This window comes from Bos javanicus, chromosome 5 (assembly GCF_032452875.1).
Source record: "Bos javanicus breed banteng chromosome 5, ARS-OSU_banteng_1.0, whole genome shotgun sequence".
Lineage (NCBI taxonomy): Eukaryota > Metazoa > Chordata > Mammalia > Artiodactyla > Bovidae > Bos > Bos javanicus.
In genome coordinates, this window is record NC_083872.1 from 27,391,847 (window position 1) to 27,411,491 (window position 19,645).

The 19,645-nt window shown below is 53.7% G+C and overlaps 1 protein-coding gene across 2 annotated transcripts; it reads left to right on the plus strand.

Annotated features, from left to right (window-relative positions):
- The first annotated feature begins 5,678 nt into the window (after positions 1-5,678).
- On the plus strand, positions 5,679-19,454 carry SPRYD3 (SPRY domain containing 3). Of its 2 annotated transcripts, none has more exons than XM_061415968.1 (11): positions 5,679-5,823; positions 7,244-7,390; positions 8,366-8,441; positions 8,898-9,022; positions 9,326-9,461; positions 10,327-10,512; positions 16,255-16,404; positions 16,846-16,903; positions 17,496-17,615; positions 17,710-17,882; positions 18,150-19,454. In XM_061415968.1, exons 1-11 carry the CDS (start codon positions 5,801-5,803, stop codon positions 18,282-18,284), a joined length of 1,329 nt encoding a protein of 442 aa, XP_061271952.1. In that variant the 5' UTR covers positions 5,679-5,800; the 3' UTR covers positions 18,285-19,454. The 2 variants fall into 2 exon arrangements, with proteins under 2 accessions (XP_061271952.1, XP_061271953.1); XM_061415969.1 differs by having other exon boundaries at positions 5,717-5,823; positions 17,710-17,876.
- The last annotated feature ends 191 nt before the right edge of the window (positions 19,455-19,645 follow it).

Sequence of the window (19,645 nt, forward strand, 5' to 3'; positions counted from 1 at the left end):
CCAGACTTGAGTAGGATGTTGGAAAAGCGGGGGAGCACGCCTTGGATGAACTGTCAGAAATCCGAGGACTATACTGGGGCCATAAGAGCCTGGAAGGATTGTGGGGCGTGGTGGGGGAGGCAGCGAGGCGGCAGTGTGGCAATAGGAGAGCTGGCTGAACACCTGGGAGGTAGGGATGGGTGACTGACCAGCTGAAATTATGGGGGGTTGGGGAGGGGAGGTAGAGGAACCCACACTCTGGCTGCTCTAAGGGACGGTGGCCAAAGAGCAGACCTCAACCAACCTCTGTCCTTCATCCAAGTCAGCCCACCCCTCCATTCCTCTCCTTTCCCAGAATCTGGCCCCCACTCCATCCCCACCCAGCATCATCCATTGGGTTTTCTGGATTATTCAAGCTGTTCTATGCCAAGGAGGGTTGGACAGTGATGGGGCTGAGTGTTTCGGGTCAGCCTGCTCTCTGGGGCTTTCACTCCATTGGTCTGTCCACTCCACCTCCCCCACCCGTGGCCTCCCTTCCCCAGGCAGTGCCCTGCCCATCCCCAGAACTCCTAGCTGAGCCTTCCTTCCTAGAGGGAGGAAGAAGGACCGTTTCCTTCTGCAACCCCCACCCACACAGCTCTGGGTTATGCAACACTGGCCATCTCATTCTTTCCTAAAACAAGGGCTCTGGGCAGTGACTAAGTTTAAATTCTGGGCCCCCAAGCAAGAATGTCAGCAAGAGCTTCCTGAACTTTTCGGTAAATGAAAAAAAAAAAAAAAGTTACTCCCAGCCCCCTCCCTGCAGGGCTACCCCAGGACCCTAGGACATTTAGGAAGCAGTGTCTTCCAGTAGCCCAGAGACAGTGACGCAGATTGGGCAGGCAGGGAGGAGGCTGCTGGGGCAGTGGGGAGGGGCAGCTCTCCTCTACTCTAGGAGGCTCTAGGGCCTCCTGCTTCCAGCTCTGACCCCGGGGTAGTGTGCTCCATCCTGTCCCTCTGTCCTTATCACTATTTATTTTGCCCAGCACACATCTCTGGCTAGGGCTTTTCTCCTGACTCTACTTGTTGCTCTTGAATAAGACGGAAAGTTCTATGGAAAGTTGGGATGGGAAAGAGATGGCTGCGCTCCCTGCAGGATCTCAGTGTGGCTTTTAAATAAAGTTTGGGTAAAGTGATTTTGCAGGTTATATTGCACAGAAGCCCAATACTCTGCCAGCCTCTCACATCCACTGCTCCCTTCCCAAATTCCCCCATGCACCCTCCTACATCACCTCTACAGATTTCCCCTGGTTATACTCCACTGCCAGCTTGGTGCTGCCACGTAGTCTCAGCACAGCCCTGAACAGCCCAGTCCCACCTGCCTCCCCAGCACTGCTCTTCCCTCTTCCCCATGCCTTCAGCCTAGGTGTGCAGAGCTGTGTGCTTCCAAGGCTGAGATCTAACTAGGCTCTTTCTTGCAGACTGAGACTCTCAAACTCCGCTTTCCTCCCTTTGGGATGCCTTTCACCTCAGCACCCAGAGCAGAGGTCTGAAGGTCACAGTAAGTGCTCAGGATGGAGCGTGGGTCAAAACAGACCCCTGGGACCCTGTCTGGCCTCTGTGGAGAGAAAGCTTCGGTTGGGGCTGTGAAAAGGCTAGACAGCTTGGGCTATTACTTAGGCTTTTTTAAATAAACCTTGACAGGACGTCCTCCTCTTGCAGGTTACACTCTGTCCTCTTACTCCTCTCACCCAAACCGGTCCCTCCAAACCCACAGCACCATTGGGTGCTGACTTCCTTTTGAGAACCAGAGGTAAAGGAGGGGGCCTGCCTGGATCCTTTTGAGCATTGAGTCTGCAGAAAGACAAGTAGTAGCACAGTCTACAGATGGAAAGTCCCAAAGAGATGGCTGAATGATCACATCATGACGTGGCCTGAGTCTGGTATGGGTCTGATGGGAACTGTTGTGGTAACCTCAGCTCGTCTCCAGCTCCGATTTCTGCCATCTGTCCCACATGCAGCCTCCCAGTTGGTCTTGCTCCTGTGGCTCTCTCCTCCTCAAGAGTCTTTGGTGGTACTCTGTGCCCCTCTTTCCTGCCCAAGGACCTGTGCTCCCATATGGCATTCATGGCCCGGTGGACAGTTGGCTCTGGAAGCACACTCTGGTTCAACCAGTTGGTGGGATCACCCTCCCCAGAACCCCTTGGCAGTTTCTCATCTCTGAGTCTGAACTGAGACTAGGGGAAGTGAAGGTGTGATGCTCAGAGGTAATCTGGGTTACAAATCTTCAGCTCATAAGGATGAAACTCCCCCCTGCCATCCCTCTTACCACAGACCAGATTCTGCCACCTCTTCCCCACCTGCTTGGCCAGCGGTCTGCCTTTCTCTGAATTCATCCATATTATTGTGTTGCTGTCTTAAATGTCTGCTCATCTTTTCTCGTGTCTTATTTTTCCAATTAGATTATGAGTGTTTTGAGAACAAGAGCCCCATACCTTCTTCATCTCTGGACCCCCAGCTCCTAGCTCATGTTTGGAACTAATACAAGTAAAGGTTGTTGTTTTGGGTGCGAACAAAGGCAGTCCTGGGGGAGGGCTTCTCAAGGCCCTCTCAAGGTGAGGGGGGTACACTGTAACTCCCTGGAGGCTCCACTGGTGCTTCTATACTTCTGAGCTAGCCCAGGCCACCCAGGGCAGCTCTTGGCTTTCTCAGTCCTCCAGTCCCCCTTCTCACTTTTCCCTGTCCCTCCTGTTGTTCTCAGAGTAAAGGCCAAAGAGACTGAGAGGCCCAGTGTGGTCAGGGTTCAATAAGAGAGGGAAACCTGGCCCCAGGATAAATCAAAGGGGGTTTCCTGGAGAATAGGTCTTTAAAATAGAATTTAGGAGAAAAGATAGGTTAAGATAGGTTGAAGAGAGGGAAGGATGGAGGCCATCTCAGAAAAGCACATCTTTGTGTAAGAGGTATGAGAGTATAGGGTCATGTGGCAGGTGTGTGCATGACTTGTTCTGCCTAGATTCCCAGTGTCCCAGTTATGCCAGAGAGAGGTAAACCAGAAAGGGAGCAGAGAAGTTTCTGGATGGGGCTGAAGTTAGCCAGATGGTTGGGAACTGGGAATCATTAGTGAAGAAGGAGTAATAACTGCAGATCTGAAGTTTGCTCTTTTTGATAATTACATGAATAAAAATCAACAGATTGATAGAGCATTTATTTATGTGGATGTAACTGTATGACATGGACATACTTAAGGAGGAATTGTATTCACAGGGAGCTTAGAATTAATGTCTGTCCATCCAACACATGCTTAACACCTAAAAAAATCAAACAGGATGGTCGGGTATTCCAGGATAGGATGCAGACTGTAACAGGTAAATCTAACTATATTGGACATGTATGACATAAGGTGACAAGTAAGGTGGTGAGGGGAAAAAAGGTGCTACCTAAGTAACTTTGGAAAACAGTGTTTTGACTGGAAACTGTAAGGCTAATGATAAACGGAATGGCATGCTCTATATGCTACATAAAAACTGTACTCTAGTTGATAAATTTGTGTCTCATGGGCTTATGGATTAAAAATTTTGAAACTGCTTAATGTACACTGGGGTTGAGCAAATAAGTAATGGATATTGGGTTTCTCTTTGTCTGAGAGAGAAGTTACAGAGAAGTAGGGAGGAAGGCTAAAATGAGCTCTGTGGTACCGGATTAGAGTGGAAGACGTCAGTACAGTCCTCGTGGATTGGACTCCATATTGTTAAAATGTCAGTTCTCCCCAAATTGATCAATAGATTCAGTGTAATGCCAATTAAATTCCCAGAGTGCTTTTTTGGTAGAAATTGGCAAACTGATAGTCTCATGTGGAAATGCAAAGGACTTGGAGTAACTCAAACCAACTTTTAAAAAGAACAAAATTTAAAGACTTATCCTACCTGATTTCAAGACTTATTATAAAATTATAATAAAACATAAATCAGATCAGTGGAACAGAGAGTCTAGAAATAGACCCACACGAATATGGCTAATTGATTTCTTTTTTAAAAACACTTTAAAATTTTTATTTATTTTTGGCCACACCCTGTAGCATATAGGATCTTAATTCCCCAACCAGGAATTGAGTCCACACCCCCTGCATCGGAAGCGTGGAGTCCCAAACACTAGACCACCAAGCAAGGCCCCTGAAGACTTTTTAATAACGGTTGTTCAGTACATGTTTTACAAAGGTGCAAAGGAATTCATAGAGAAAGGACAATATTTCCAACAAATTCTGCTGGAACAATTGGATCTCCATGTGTAAAAAAAGAAAAAAAGAACTTTCATCTATACCTTGTAACATATACAAAAATTACTCATAGATCTGAATACAGTTGTTAACATATAACCTCAATCTAATAATGAGTAAAATGATAGTCGGATAAATGAAACAGAGGGACATTATACAAAATCACTGGCATCTACTTTTCAGGAAAGACTGAATAACTGTCCCAGATTAAGGAGACTAAGGAAACATGACAAGTAAAGGTTAGTCAGAGATCTGGGGTTCTAATTCAGATTTCCTAATTTCCAGTCTACATCTATTTCTGACACATCTTTCCATTATGCCAAGTGGCCACTGTTTATAAGAGAGCATGGCTTCCATTTCATTCAACATCTGTAGAGCACCTCTTTCTGATAAGAATCTGATGGCTCCCACGGGTCAGAAGGACCTCACACTCCAGCAGAGAGAGATCTACACACAGAGATCACTTTAATAGTAAAAGTAAGACTGTAATAAAGTGCTCTAAATGAGGTGCAAAGAAAATGATATAAGAATACAGAGGAGGGGGGATGTCCCCTGGTGGTCCAGTAGTCAAGACCACATCCAGTGCAGAACCTGTGGGTTCATCCTGGGAAGAGGAGCTAAGATCCCACATGCCTCATGGCCAAAAAACCGAAACATAGAAGCCATATTGTAACAGATTCAATAAAGACTTAAAAAAAAAAAAGAATTAGAAGAAATACAGAGGAGGGGAGAAAATCTTCCTACCCGGAGAAGAGAAATTTGGTAATGGAGGAAATGGGGAACGTCCTCCCCAGAAGGGCAATAACCACCCTCCAGTAGGTGTGCGATAAAGGTCAGTACCATATCCATCTCCTCCTCATTATGGCCCCAGCGTAACTTTCCTTAAGTCACACCAATCCCTCTGCTTTTTACATTCGAAGTTTTCTCCTGGTAGGAATGCCTTGCCCAGAATGAAGGCAAGGTGACATGAAATGGAGCTCGGGGGAATATAAAGCACACGGTAATGGTATAACTCTGGAGAATACAAAACATATGGTAACAGGTACACGCGTTATGGAGACCAGTCTCAGGCTCTGCACACGCAAACAGGATTTAATAATAAGACTCATTTCATAAGGTTGTTGAGTGGATTAAAAGGACATTCCTACAGAGCTCTTAGCATCACGTCTGACACGGAACTGGCGCTGAGGGAATAGTCACAGTATTTGTGGGTACGCAGCGACCTTACCCGCCCGCCCCACACGGGGCGGGAGCCGCCCCTTGACCGGCCACTCAGCGCCCGGGGCGCCCAGTGCGGCGTCTGGGCCGCCACGTCGCCGCCTACCACCCTCTCGACACCCGGGTTTACCAGCCCCTACCCGGCGCTAGGTACCCGGTTCACCGGGCCGCGGCCGGTCCGGCCTGCGTCCTTCGATTGGCTCCTGAAGGTGCCTGTCGTCCTCGGCCGCTGCAGATTGGCCAGAGTGGGTCCAAAGGGGCGGGTCTCGGGGAGCGTAGGAAGGGCGGGGACCCGGATGTGTGTGGTGGCGGCGGCCGAAGAGCTAGTGTGCGGAGCTGAGAGGCCTATGGATGAGGAGGACGCGGCGGCCCCGGTAGGCGGGGATCGGGGGCGGGGTCCCGGAGGCCTCGGGTCGGTCTCCACCGAGCCTGAGGCGGGAGGCGGGAGGCGGGGGTCCTGGGCGGAGGCTTCGGAGTCAGGGGCGGGGCCTTGCGCTCTGGTCGCTGGGCTTCCTCTCTGGGGACCCTTCTCGGCCCAGAGCAGGGCCTGGGGAGTCTGGGCGTAGTCACACTGACGGGCCAGTGCTCCTTTCCCCCGGGTCTCCTCTGAGTGATCCGGGTGGAGGCGGGGCCCGGTGCGGCCTCCTCTCGCTGGTGCCAAGGCTATGGGATTCTAGGCAAGCAGATGCCCCTAGGTCTGGGGCGCCAGCATCAACCTGGGGTCGAGCCCTGGCCGAGTGCCGAGGAGGCCAGTCCTAGGAGGCCAGTCCTAGGGCTACCCCGCAGGTGCCTACCCTTCTGAGCCACGCAGTGGCTTGTAGCTACTGCAGAAGCTTGTAATATGCGCATGGGGAGTGAATTTAGCCTAGCCAGCTTCCTAAGCCCCTACTGTGTGCAGGACACTGTCAGGCCTTGATGGAACCTTTGTCCCAGGGTTTGGGATATGGGAAGAGAAAGTAACCCCTCTTTGTGTCACTTTGGGGAAGATTCATTCATCTATGCGTTAGCACTGTTGGTGGTTTAAATACCTGGGTCATCCTACTCCTCTCCATCTTCTCTACAACCGTCTTTGTGGATGCCATCTCTCATTAGAACAGCAGCTGCAGCCTCTTGATTGTTTGCCACTCTGTTTTGCTCATCTTGTGATGAGTTTAGTCTCCAGCCAACCGCCTGAATGATCTTTACAATCAGATAAGCCTTAGAAACATATCATTTCCGAGCTTAAAACCCTCCAGAGCTTTCCCATCATACTTGGAATAAAATTCAGACTCCTTAACATGGTCTGTAGAGAATTGATCTGGCCCCTACCTTCCTTCCATCCTTTTCTGGTACATTTTTTCTGCCTCACATTCCCTGCACACCAGCCACCTGACCTATTTTCCTATCATGCCAGCTGCCTTGCACCTCAGGACCTGTGTTCTGGCTGTCCCCTCTGCCTGGGAAGCTCTTTCTTGGGCTTGTCACATGCCAGTCACCTTTTCATCTCATAGAGTTCAACTTGTTATTCTTTCATCATGTCACTCTGCTTATTCCTGCGCTGTCTAGGTAGAATGGAAGCGCTCTGAGAATAGGCAGCCCATCCTTGTTCACAGCTATATCCATAGCACCTTGGACAGCAGGAGCACGTATAGGGAGCTCAGTAAATGTTTGAATAAAAGGACGAGGGTGGGGATTGTTAAGGTCAATCTAGGCACCTGGCTTCAAGTCTAGAGTCTTTTCTGCATTCTAGGTAGAACTGGTCAAGGTGCTCAGGGCCCTGCTTCCTCTTCCTCAAGTCCCTTCTCCCCTTGGCAGGTTTGTTCTCATGAACAAGATGGATGACCTCAACCTGCACTACCGGTTTCTGAATTGGCGCCGGCGGATCCGGGAGATTCGAGAGGTCCGGGCTTTCCGATATCAGGAGAGGTTCAAGCATATTCTTGTAGATGGAGACACTTTGAGGTGAGTTTCAGGGAGGGCTTTCACATTTTCCTTTCTATGTCAGGTCTCAGAGATGAAAAGGGGCTTTTGCAGAAGCAGAGACCTGTCTATACTGCATGGGGATGCAGTGGACTCTGGAGGCCTTTCTGATGGAGCAGTGTGCTTCTTCACCTTGCACCCCTCTGGGCCTGTGTCTCTGGGTCCCTCTGTCCTGGTCTGCATCGGAAGTAGTCATGTCAGAGATGGAGGCTGCTGGGGTCTCAGGAGTTGCCCAACTGTCTTGTCGAGAGGACTCCAGTGAGTCTGTGTGATGCCTGGGTCTCCTGCCTGCATCTCTTGAGTTGGGTTTGGTGAAAGAATGACCATTTCAAAGGCAGTGGACTTCCTGTTTTGGGAAGAATGGCCCGGTAGTGCATCCTGCTCACTGCCTTCCAACCCTTTGGTTTGTGTGTTTGTTTTCTGTTTCTGGCTTGAAACTCTCCCTTGACTCCGTTGGAACCGAATTCTCTCACAGAATTGTCACTGGAAGAGGGACAGAAGTAGTGCTATCTAGCCTGGAAACAAGAAAGTTGAGGAGTGGGGAGTGAATAACTCTTTCAATCTATGAAAGGCTTTGGTCCAGAGGATAGAGACTAGCCATTCTCAAACTCCACTGAGGACAGAGCCAGAGGAAAAGGGCTGAAGCTGCAGCATGAAGGATTGAGGTTAGACAGGGTGTGAGACCGCCTAATAGGCAACTCTGGGAGGCTCTCCTTCTCTTCCCCACTGGCAGTGCGTAAGCCAGGCGTGCAGTGGTCTGGTATAGGTTGACCCTTGCTGGAGGCAGCGGGTGACCTCAAGTATCTTGTTATGGTGTTTGTGCAGATGACCCCAGTGTGACCAGATGGATTCTCCTCTCAGCTGGCCCTCACAGGGTGGGGGTTGGGGACACTAAGGCACTCCCCCAAACTCCTGGGCTAGGATGCTAATGGACCTCCCTCTTCATTTCTCCTTCAGTTACCATGGAAACTCTGGTGAAGTTGGCTGCTATGTGGCTTCTCGACCCCTGACAAAGGACAGCAATTATTTTGAGGTGATCAAGGCTATGGGTGGGCAGAGCAGGGGGTGAAATGGTTTAGCTCCAGGGAGCTCTTTTACTGGATTCTTGACCTAGTTCTTTAAACTTTCCATCAGGATTATCCTGTTGGCTGGGAAAAGGGCCCAGAATATCACGATGCCTAATCTGAGAGGCACCGTAGAGTTCTGTCACCCTGTCCCTTTGGCTCTCTTGCCCTTCACCTAGGTAGAATTTGACCCATGTCTTTTCTCACACCCTAACCCAAGCCCGGCATCTACTCTGTCTCCTGTCTTTTCCCATAGCTTGGAAATTATTTTGTAAGTAATTGTGGTAAAGTGGGCCCTCACTTTCCCCCGTTCTTCCTCTGGGCATCCTTTCTCTTTGATCCCCTGTCTCCTGGCTCTTTGGGCCTCAGCCCCTTTGATGTCTGCTCCCCTCTGTGCTAACTGTGCCCTGCTCTCCTCCCTCCAGGTGTCGATTGTGGACAGTGGGGTCAGGGGCACCATTGCTGTGGGACTGGTCCCTCAGTACTATAGCTTGGATCACCAGCCTGGCTGGTTGCCTGACTCTGTGGCCTACCATGCTGATGATGGCAAGTGAGTTGCCTCTTGTGGCACCCAACCCCTTTTCTGCAGATTTGGGAATCTTAGATACAAGGGACTACCTCAGGGTGGCTTTGGCCATTCCTTCACTGGTCTTGGGGTATTTTCCTAGATTTTTCTGATCAGGTCAGGAAGGTGGCCTGTTGACTCTCCTTGGAGGCTTGCAGACTTAAAGGGGAGGGTGGAGCTCATACGAGGACGCAGGTAGATGGTGTTGCAGAGTGAAGGCGAGCAGGAGTACTGGGGAGAAGTTGGGAGGCCAGGCTCAGATAGTGTGTCTTTCCGCCCTCTCTACAGGCTTTACAATGGCCGAGCCAAGGGTCGGCAGTTTGGGTCAAAGTGCAACTCTGGGGACCGGATTGGTTGTGGCATTGAGCCAGTGTCCTTTGATGTGCAGACTGCCCAGATCTTCTTCACTAAAAATGGGAAGCGGGTAAGTGGGACATCCTGAGTGGGATTTCAATGCTTGAAGCTGTCCAGGGACTTGTGTGAGTGCTATGAAAGAGTCTGCTGGCTGGGGCCAGCCCAGGACCCCTGGGCTCATTTCCCATCTTCTTCAGTTCAGTCTTAAATTCTCCTGGGCTCTCCTGCATGTAGAAGACCCTCCCCTCACCCAGGGGAAGCTGGGACTGTCCCCAGGTGATAGACACAGAGGGGCAAGTTTATGCAGTGGAGGAGGGGCAGAGTTTGAGGGGGTACAGAATGGGGTGATGTGGAGGAAGGTTTTGAGTAGGAAAAAAGGAAGAGTTTATGGCCTGGCTCCGTAAGCTGGAGGTCGTCTTGGGACGTTTGACTTGAATGCTTTTGAGGATATGTCTTTTCTGTGTTTTGTGTTCCTTGTTTCACTTCTCCTTTCCTTCCCTCTTCAAAGGCGAGTGATGGTGGAGGGCTGGGATAAGAACACATAGGAGAGACCCAGGCTGTCTTCCTTCTCCTCCCCAGCCCCACCTCCTGCCCAGGGAAATCGCTTTCTCAGTTCTCTGCTGAGGGGTTTTCCTCCCTTAGCATCTATCCTGAGCTCTCTTCCTGCTGCAGTCCACACTCAACATGTATCAAAAGTATTTGGCACGTCGAGAGACTTGCTGTTTGCCTTCTAGCTCTGTGGATTGCTTGCTCAGCCAGGAGTGCTCAGCAGCTTTTTTCCAAACTTCTCTGTACCTCTGTTTTGCTCTCCTGTCAGTGTGTGTGGTGATGACTGGTTGCATCATTCTCAAAAGTCCCCTTGTGAGAATTAGATGAGCCGTGGGGAAAGTGAGCCAGGCGGCAGCTCCCTCCTTCCTTCTCTCCTGACAACTCAGGTGGGCTCCACCATCATGCCCATGTCCCCGGACGGGCTGTTTCCGGCAGTGGGCATGCACTCGCTGGGGGAGGAGGTACGGCTGCACCTCAACGCCGAGCTGGGCCGCGAGGATGACAGCGTCATGATGGTGGACAGTTACGAGGATGAGTGGGGCCGGCTGCACGACGTCCGAGTCTGTGGAACCGTAAGTAAGGGGCAGTGGGTGGAGGGCGTCGGGCAGAACTCCTGGGGCCCCAGCGGCTCTTAGGATTGCTTGGAATAGGCAGTGAAGACAGTGTCTTCTGTAGGGTTTTGGAAAGTGAGAGTTTGAGCAGCAGTGCCTGGCACCATGACACGGTCCTTGCGTCCAGGTCTGTGTTCCCTTAGCCTTGGTCCTCCTTTCCCACCTTCCCTTTTGTTTGAGAGCTCAGGCTCATCACTCAACCTTGGGGAAAGCAGTAGCTCTCCTTTGCCTCTTTGGTTCCTTCAGTCCCCAGGGTGGCGCACGCTGCTGCCCTGAACGTCTGTCTGCCTTTGAGAGGCGGGGCTGATTTTGGAGAGGCTGGATGCCTGGACCTCCCTTTTGGCTTGAACCCAGCCCAGCTGGCCCAGCTTTTCATTCGCTGTGATGTGGGGTAGGTGTCATCATAAATCCTACTCGTGTTGGGAGAGGTTCTTCGAGATGCTTTTTTGAGTAAGCATCCATGTCAGTCTCTTTGGCCTTCCCACATTTTATAGGATGAGAATAGAGGCGGATGATGATTCAGTGAGAGTCCTTGACCCTCCAAAGCTGGCCTTTTCATACATCTCATCATACCTGCGTTAGTCCCCTGTCTAGATTTTAAACTTGGTTGGAAGTGTATAGACCTTAAGGGAGGGAAATTCTTCATACTTAGCCTCTGTGCCTCATGCTAGCTTGGAAGTGGATGGCTGCTGAGTCAGGGGTCTGGCCCTGACCTCTGGTGGGCTGCTCAGGCCTCCCACGTGGAATTGTCCCTCTGCTGCCCTCCCGCTCCTGGCTCAACCTTTTCCTCCACCCTCTGGCCTTCTCACCCCAAGCCAGGCTGTTTTTAACTCAGCCTTTGATAGCAAAACAGAAGCAGTGGGGGGTGGGAGTAGCTTATGAGCAAGGCTCTCCACTTCTGGAGTGCAAGGTGCGTCCAATCCAGGGAAAATGGTAGGAAGCGTGCATTCCTGCAGCTTCTCACACTCTGCACCCCCTTCTGGCACTGGGATCCAGGGACTGCAATGGCCACCAGCCCGGAGACCTCAGATGCCCACTCCCTGATCTTCATCTCTCCTTTCTTTCCCCCTTCCACCATCATTCTGACAACATCTACAGAGTTGAAGTTGGGGCTGAGCCAGGGCGATGTTCCAGCTCTCATCCTTGACCTCTCCTCAAGAGTTCCTGGCACCCTTTCTCTGCCTGGACCTGTCCCCACTCTGCTCCTTGCTCCTCCCAGGCAGTCTTTTCTAATTGATGCAGAATCCTGTAGGTGTTTATAAATAGCCTTCCTTCCTCTCTGCCCTTCCCCCAGTGCCCTCAGGCCACATATTTAAGAATTTTTTTTCTCTCTTAGATGTAAGCTATTGAGTTTAACTCTTCTCTTAAGCCCCAGCCCCAGCTGGGGACAGCTGGCAGGGTAGGCATGCCGTTCCCTGCGTACTTGGTCCTCTGGGGCTGCCTTGGACATGAGCCTCTTGAGGCACGCCTCTTTTCTAGTCTTGCCAACCACCTCATCTTTCAAGTGAGGGTAACTTACCCAGTTTCTTCCAGCCCTTTGACCCACCATCTCCACTGTTGCCTCCTGGCCTCCTCCTTCGTGTCCCTTCTGACCATCCACTGTATTTCCAATCTGGTGATCTGAGTGTTGTCAGCCTGCAAGAGCCTGGGAGAGGTCACTGGGCTGCGCCTGTGCCTCCTGTTTCTAAAGATGTCTAGTGCAGCTGCTTCTCCCCTCTGCCCTTCCTGTTTTTATGTCCCCCTCTGTACGGAGCCCTTCCCAGGGACCTTGACCTCTGCTGTGGTTGCAGCCTATTTCTCCTGCCCTGATCATGTTCCCAGGAGAGCACCCTGTGGAACCGTAAAAGTCTGGGGCAATCTGGGGCAGGCTTTGATGCCATCCCGCCCAGGTTTCTCAGTGTGGAGACTGTGGGCATCTTAAGTGAGACAGTTTCTTAATGGGCAGGACATTTAGCATCCCTGGCTCCAAGACCCAAGATGCTGGTAGCTCCTCAAACCATGCCCCCCCGCCCCAGCTGTGTGACTGCCCACACATTCCCACATATCCTCTTGTACTGCTGAGAAAACAGCCCCAGAGAAAATAAAGAGACTTGATCAAATGTCACAGTGAATTAGTAGCAGAACTAAGCCTAGATACTCCTTGTGCCCCCTCCCCCCACCTTTCCCACTGTCTGATACATGCTGCCTTCTACCCAGGCCCACTCTACTGCAGCCAGTCTCTCCTGCCCCGTCGCACAAGATGAGTCCAGAGTTCCTGGGCTTAAGCCCACTTTCCCAGAGATTTTCTTGTCTAGTGTCATTAGCCAGGTGAGTCTTCTTGGCCACCTTGGAAGTCTTTTACTCCTGTTTCTTTCAGTTTTGTAGTGTCAGTTATCCTCTCTTCTCCTTTCTCACTGGTTCTCCCCAGACAGAAGAGAGACTTAAACTCCAGACTTTTTTTTTTAACCCTAACAATTCATTCTGAGAAGTTTCCAACATACAGAAAAGCTGAAAAAGTAGCACAGTAAATGCCCCCTGGGTCTCCACTGCCTAGATTAACAATTGTTAATATTTAGTTGTGTTTGTTTGATCTGAGGATCTATATATGGACAGACCTGGCTCTTTCCAGACGGCAGTCTTTCCCTGCTTCCTGCTGCCTTACTTTCCCCTCCTAGAGAGCGCCCCCTTCGCAGAGCTCTGGGATGCTGAAGAGTTGCTGTTGCAATGTTCGCTCCGAGATGGGGAAGGCTGCCCCTCATCCCCATCCCCGGGCCTTGTGCAGTGTGCTTACGTGACATGCTGAGGGCGAGGGGCAGTAGGTAGGGCTGGGGGGTTAGACTCATTCTTTGTTCCTCATTTCCGTTCATAGCTCCTCTGACAATTCCTTAGTGACAGGGCAACAGCTATCGTACACAAAGTGGGGTGAATGAGGCCCCACCCTCTCAGGGGTCCTCCCCAGACCCAACCCAGGAGGAGACCTTGTTGGGGCCTGAGCTGGCCGGTGGGAAGCACGTTCCTGGTTCGTGTTTCAGCTGCTTCTAGGCCCTCGGGGCACTGAGCCCTCCCTTGCTCCTGTCAAGAGGGATTAGGGTCTCTGCTGGCAAGACGAGGGCGGGTCGCAGCAGGAGAGGAGGCAAAGAGTAGGTGCTGCCGCTATGAGGGAGGGGTGGGGTGCAGGAGGCTCTCTGCACTCTGGTTTGCAGCCTCTGCTCTGTGGGGGTGAACTGTTTGGCCTCTCGAGGCTTCTGTTGTGTGTAGAGGGAGGTGTAGGGGGTCTTGAGAGCCTTAAGGAAAGAGTTCCCCTACCCCCACCAAAGATGTTGATAGAGGCATTGTTTGAGGAGAAAGCCTTGGGAGGGAGGCAGTTGGTCATCTGGGTGGAGTCATCTGGGGAGTATCCTAGGGAAACGGTGATGATCAGCGGCCATTCTGATGTGGGGGAGGGGGGTAAGGGCTGAGATGAAAGATCCTTTCCTTCTTTGTGATTGGCAGTTCCAGTCTGTTGTAGCTTTGGGGCGATTGTTAATGTTTAGGGAGCACTGGAACACTGGGGTATTCTAGTATAACCCCCATTTCCTGAGTTTAGGAAAGGCCGATGTGTGCATTTATCACCGGCCAGGGGTCAGACTAGGCCCTTGGCACTCACTTCACTTTGCCACCGTTTTTGGAGATGCAGGTGGTGGTTCCTCTCCTGACTGTGCAAGGAACCTAGGCTCCTGGGCGGTGAGCCGCTGTGCCTTCTGAGCTGCTCTGCAGGGTGGGGAGTAGGTTTTAGAGCCCGAATAAGTGTGTTGCATTAGTGTTTTATCCTCCTGGCCTTGTAGCTTAAGGAAGCCTCCCTACCCTATCCATAACAAAAAGGCAGCCTGTCCTCCTCAGGGCCGAGGCAGGGGGAATGGTTGGGCGGGTTTTTCCCAAGGATCAGGATCTGGATCCGCTGTCTTTTGGCTCTGAGAATGGAGAACACTGTGTTTCCTACACTGAGGCCAGTTGGATGCCGTGGGTCAAGGGCAGCTGTGGGATCCCCCACCCAGTTCGGCAATGCAGAGGAGAGGGTGGGCTGGGGGCTGCTCAGACTGGGTGGAGTCCATGCTAGTTAATGTGCATCAGACCCCATAACCCCGCAAGCCCACCCCCAGCCTTGTGGGGAGAGAGACAATGGAGGAATTCAGGCCCAGCCGAGCCCACCCAGAGGACCAGAAGTAGAATTTAGACAGGGTGGGCCTTCACAATACCCGGTAAATCAGAAGACCACCTTCAGGGGGCCTCTTTCTAATAGAAGAATGCAGTGTGAGACAATGGAGACTTGGCCTAGGAGTGTGACATCGCGGAGCCAGGGTGCCGTGAAGTGTGTACAGTCCTGGCTGGAGGAAGGAGGGGAGAAAGATCCAGTGATCTGCCATAAACCTCCAGCTTTTCTCCTGGTGCCCCCGACCCCCGCCTGCCTGCGGTTCTCTGGGGCGGAGGGGAGGATGGACTTGCTGTGCCAGGGTTTCGGGGCTCCAGGGTGAGGGTGGGCCAGTGCCTCCCTGAAGGGGTGGTGAGGATGTGGCCTCTCCCTCTGCTGAAGACACACGGAGGCTCGGGTGCTGGTGCTGGCGAGCGTGATGCCTTTCCTGTTCAGGCAGGAGTTCTTTGTGGGGTGAGAGGCCAGTGTCCCACACAAGGTTTGCCAGGGAGAAGTGGAGGAGGTCCCCAGGGAGTGAGCTTTCTTCAGGGCCAGAGGGTGGGAGGGTAGAAGAAAGTCTTGAGGGGCAGTTTGGCTAATTAAAAAGGGATTAAGGAATCCCAGGTGATGCTGAGGGTGGGGGACAGACGGGACAGGGTTGAGTCACGGCGCCACTATTACCATGACAACTGATAAATAAATCCTCCCAGATTGGGGGTTGCCGCCCCGTCTTGCCCAGGCAGGATCACTGGGGCTGAGGAGCCCCAGGAGCCCATCAGTCAGCTCCCCTCCACACCCCTGCTCCAGCTTAAAAGAGCCGCGAGGGGCTGGGAGCAGGAATGCCTGCCTTTCTAGCCCTGCTCTGCCTGGCCCCCTCCCTCACACTGAATGCAGGAGCAGAGCTGGTCTGTCCCTGGCTCCCCGGCACCTCCCCGACAAGGCTACAAACAGCTCTTTTCAGAGCCAAGTACAACAAAGACCTTGAGAAACTGTATCAGTCCCATCCCAGGCAGAAGTGGCTTCTGAGCTGTCTCCCCTCCCTCAGATGTCTGGACTTGGCCCCTAACCTCTGCATTCTCCTCGGCCTCCCGAGGTACCCTGAGAAAGCCGTTAGGCTTCCTCTTAGCCTAGCCTTCGCTTCTCCTCTTCTCTGTGTTCAGGGCCCCTGGGTGGCCCTTTCCAGGCAGGCACGGTGACCGAGGGAGGTGATGGCCGAGAGAGCCCTGTGTGGTCCTGGCGCCCAGCCACTGGGATCTTGGGGCTGCTCTCCTGTCTCCCCACAGCAAGGAGAGAGTCCTTGTCTCAGTAGGCAGGTGGGTGCAGTCTTCAGTAGGGGCTCAGCCTGCATGCTCCTCCTGCCGCCTCCACTCCCCCGCCCCATGCCTGTTCTCCCCTGCCTGCTGGGAGCACCGAGTCCCTCCTTATGCCTCCAGCACCACTTCCCTTTCAGCTGGGCTTTCTGTGAGAGACCAGGAAACTGGTCCCCAGACAGCCTTGGAACCAGGTTTCCAGGGTGGGTGTCAGCCTGGTCCCCACCCCTGGTTCTCTCCCCACAGCTGCTGGAGTACTTGGGCAAGGGCAAGAGCATCGTGGACGTGGGGCTGGCCCAGGCCCGGCGCCCACTCAGCACCCGTAGCCACTACTTTGAGGTGGAGATCGTGGACCCTGGAGAGAAATGCTACATCGCCTTGGGGCTGGCCCGGAAGGTGGGCACTAATGCTGGCTTTCTGCCCGGGGGATGCTCAGCTCTGGGGCTTCTGGTCTAGAGCTGGGAGCTCCAAGGGAGGTGAAGGGGCCCGGCTGCAGAGAGGCATCTTAACCTGAGACAGAAAGGTCATGTGTGTCTGCTATGTAAGGGTACAGACCCTTAGTCACCTCGGGGCTGACAGAGGGTTGTGAGCCTACCACACACACACACACACCAGGGCCTCGATGGGGGGTGAGGGCACCCCACAACTCTGGCACCCCAGCACCTTGTCACTCTGCCCCCACCCCCTGCAACCTCCAGTGCCTGAAGGTGTGAGCCTGCCGGGGTGGGAGCAGCCATCTGGGTTGTAGCTTGTTCCAGAAGGTGAGGGTTCAGATGCCACTCTCCCATCTTCTTTTCTGCGTGGTATCACAGCTTTCCTTTTTTCACATTGGCATAGGATTATCCCAAGAACAGGCACCCTGGCTGGAGCAGAGGGTCTGTGGCTTATCATGCAGGTGCGTGAGGGGCTGCCCTGGGGGAGCAGGGGCTGTGGGGGTGGGGGGTGCAGGGACACCCATTTTCCTGACCCCGCACCAGGGGCCTCTCCTCTAGCGTCTGACCTGAGAGACTCTCCCCTGCTGCCCCCTGCTGTCCCCTTCCCAAGCTGCTAGCTTTCTCCTGTTTTCCCTCCCAGCCCGACAAGCCAGGGGAGCAGAACAGGGGCGGGGAAGCTGGGCCCAAACTGGACATTCCAGGCCTCTTAGTTGGCTCCCTCTGCTCCCTTCCTGCAGATTCTGCATTTTCTTCCTTTGACTGGTTCGATTTCCTTGCGGGCTTTCTTTAGAAAGGACAAGCCTTGAGTTCCTGGTCCCACCTCTCCCTCCCCCCAGGCCCTTCTCCGCTCTCTGATCAGCTCCTGAGGGAGCTCCCCCTCAGCCCTTTGAGGGGACAGACGTGTCTCTCTTCTGGTGCCCTCATTTTCTCTCCTCCCTTCCTTGGGGCCAGAGAGGGAAGGAGGGGCACTTGGGCTTCTGGCGGGGCGGGCTCTGGGGGTGTAGGGTATCAGCCCCTCCTGCAGGTGCGTGTAGTCTCCCCTCCTCCCAACAGATGACGGGAAGATCTTTCATGGCAGTGGCGTGGGGGACCCTTTCGGGCCACGCTGTTACAAAGGGGACATAATGGGCTGTGGAATCATGTTCCCCCGGGACTACATTCTGGACAGTGAGGGTGAGTGGGGGTGTCCGTGGCCAACCTGGCTGGCCGGGCAGAGGGTGGGTTCTGCGGGCAGAACCGCAGGAGCTCAGGTGTCCTGGCCTCTTAGGTGACAGCGACGACAGCTGTGACACAGTGATCCTGTCCCCGACTGCCCGAGCTGTGCGGAATGTCCGGAATGTCATGTATCTGCACCAGGAAGGGGAGGAAGAAGAGGAAGAGGAGGAAGAGGAAGATGACGGGGAGGAGATAGAGCAAGAGCACGAGGGCAAGAAGGTGGTGGTGAGCGCGGGGGTCCGGGGCTGGGCCAGGCTGGCGCCCCTGCGGAGGAGAGGGCGGAGCCTGGGGAGGGGCGCGGGCTTGCCGAGTGGGGAGACTGGTTGAGAGGCTGGTTTCCGGCCTCTGGACGCCCTCTCGTGGTCACTTCGTGCATCGCCGTCCATCTCTCTCCTGCGGTGGCGGGAGTTGGGAAGGATGGGGTTCAGGCCTGTGTAGCCCCAGCATCAGGCAGAGCCTGCTGCCCATCCCGCTCTCCTCCTCCACCCCTAGGTTTTCTTCACTCGGAATGGCAAGATCATTGGCAAGAAGGATGCTGTTGTACCTTCTGGAGGCTTCTTCCCCACCATTGGGATGCTGAGCTGTGGGGAAAAAGTCAAAGTGGATCTGCACCCCCTGAGTGGCTAGGCCTTCTCCCCGGACCTGCCCCTCCCCTTTGTCCCCTCCCTTTGCAGAACCAGGTACCGAGTTCCTGACTCCCTGAGGATCTGCCTACCCAGCAGGCCCCAGGGGGCGTGTTGGCACTCTGCCCCTACCAGATCAGGCCCCTGCCAAGCTCCTCCATGCCCACGTTTCTGCCCCAGGGCTGCCCCAGTCATCAGTCCCTGGGCGAGAGACCCTGGTTGGACAGAAACAGGCCTGAAGGGTGGTGCTCTATGGCCAGGTCCCCTTGGTTTGGGGCATGGGCGTGCCCCCTTCCGCACTGGCGCGTGTGAGGGGAAAGGAGTGAGTGCTTCTGTCTCAGCTGCTGCTGGGCCTGAGACTTGAGAGAGTGGAGCGGGACAGCCCTCCCTGTTGACCGGTGTTCCGGGGCAGCTGTCTTCTGTTCCCTGTCCTCGTCATTGTGTGAACCAGTTGCTGCTGTCACCCCCCTGGCTGGGCTGGGGGGCTCTCTAGGGCCCTCGCTCTCCTTCACTGAATGCTGTCCCTAGAAGACTACTCGAGGGCCTCTCTTCTCTCCCCCCAGAGCCAGCTTCCTCCCTCACGACCTGCTGGGGCACCACGGTCCCCCGAGAACCCCGTCTGGCTCCCCCAGCTGTACACACGTAGATGGTGCCCGTGACATGTAGAGAGAGGGGCTGAAGGTCCCGGAATGGAGCCTTTGCTGCTGTCTCCCTCTGGGCCTCCTCAGCTCACCTGTGGCACCTTTGTCTCTAGTTCTGAGGATGCAGGTTGAGACCACAGAGCCTCTCTCTCCCACACGGTGAGGGCAGGGCCCCAGAGCCCAGTGAGAGCCCGTGCTCCCCTGCCCCACCCGCACCCTGCTTGTTGCCTGCGCCGTTGCCTGTTTTGCTTCCGTGTTTGATCTAGCACTTACACATGTCCTCCCCCACCAAGCCCTCCTGTCTCCTAGCCTCTTGACCCCGACCCCTCCCCACACAGTAGCTTCCGGGAGGGAGAGGGAGCAGGAGTTTGGGGAGAGTGGGCAGGGCTTTAGGGGAAGCAGTGAGCTGTTGTACTGCGGGGGCCTCCACTTTGGCCCTCCCTTCAGGCCCTGCACTATGATGTATGAAATGTATGTACAGACCAGAGATGTTTATACAGCCAATAAAGATGGAGTTTCCATATTTATCAGTACAGCCGGGACAGGGGAATCCTTTCCAGTACACGGGGCTGGGGACAGGGCTGGAGGAGGGAGTGGCGAAGGACACTTGCTCACGAGGCATGTGTGGACTGCTGTGGGGCCAGGGAGAGGGATTGTGTGTGTCCCACAGACATGGCTTGGGCCTGGGATGCCCCAAGAAACACAGGTGTGGTCCTGGGAGACC

Bases quoted from the DNA above. Each gene is read 5' to 3' on its own strand.
- SPRYD3 (XM_061415968.1), top strand. From the start codon at position 5,801: ATGAGGAGGACGCGGCGGCCCCG. The intron at 9,462-10,326 runs GTAAGTGGGACA...CTGACAACTCAG, and splicing joins TCACTAAAAATGGGAAGCGG to GTGGGCTCCACCATCATGCC. The intron at 17,616-17,709 runs GTGAGTGGGGGT...CTGGCCTCTTAG, and splicing joins CTACATTCTGGACAGTGAGG to GTGACAGCGACGACAGCTGT.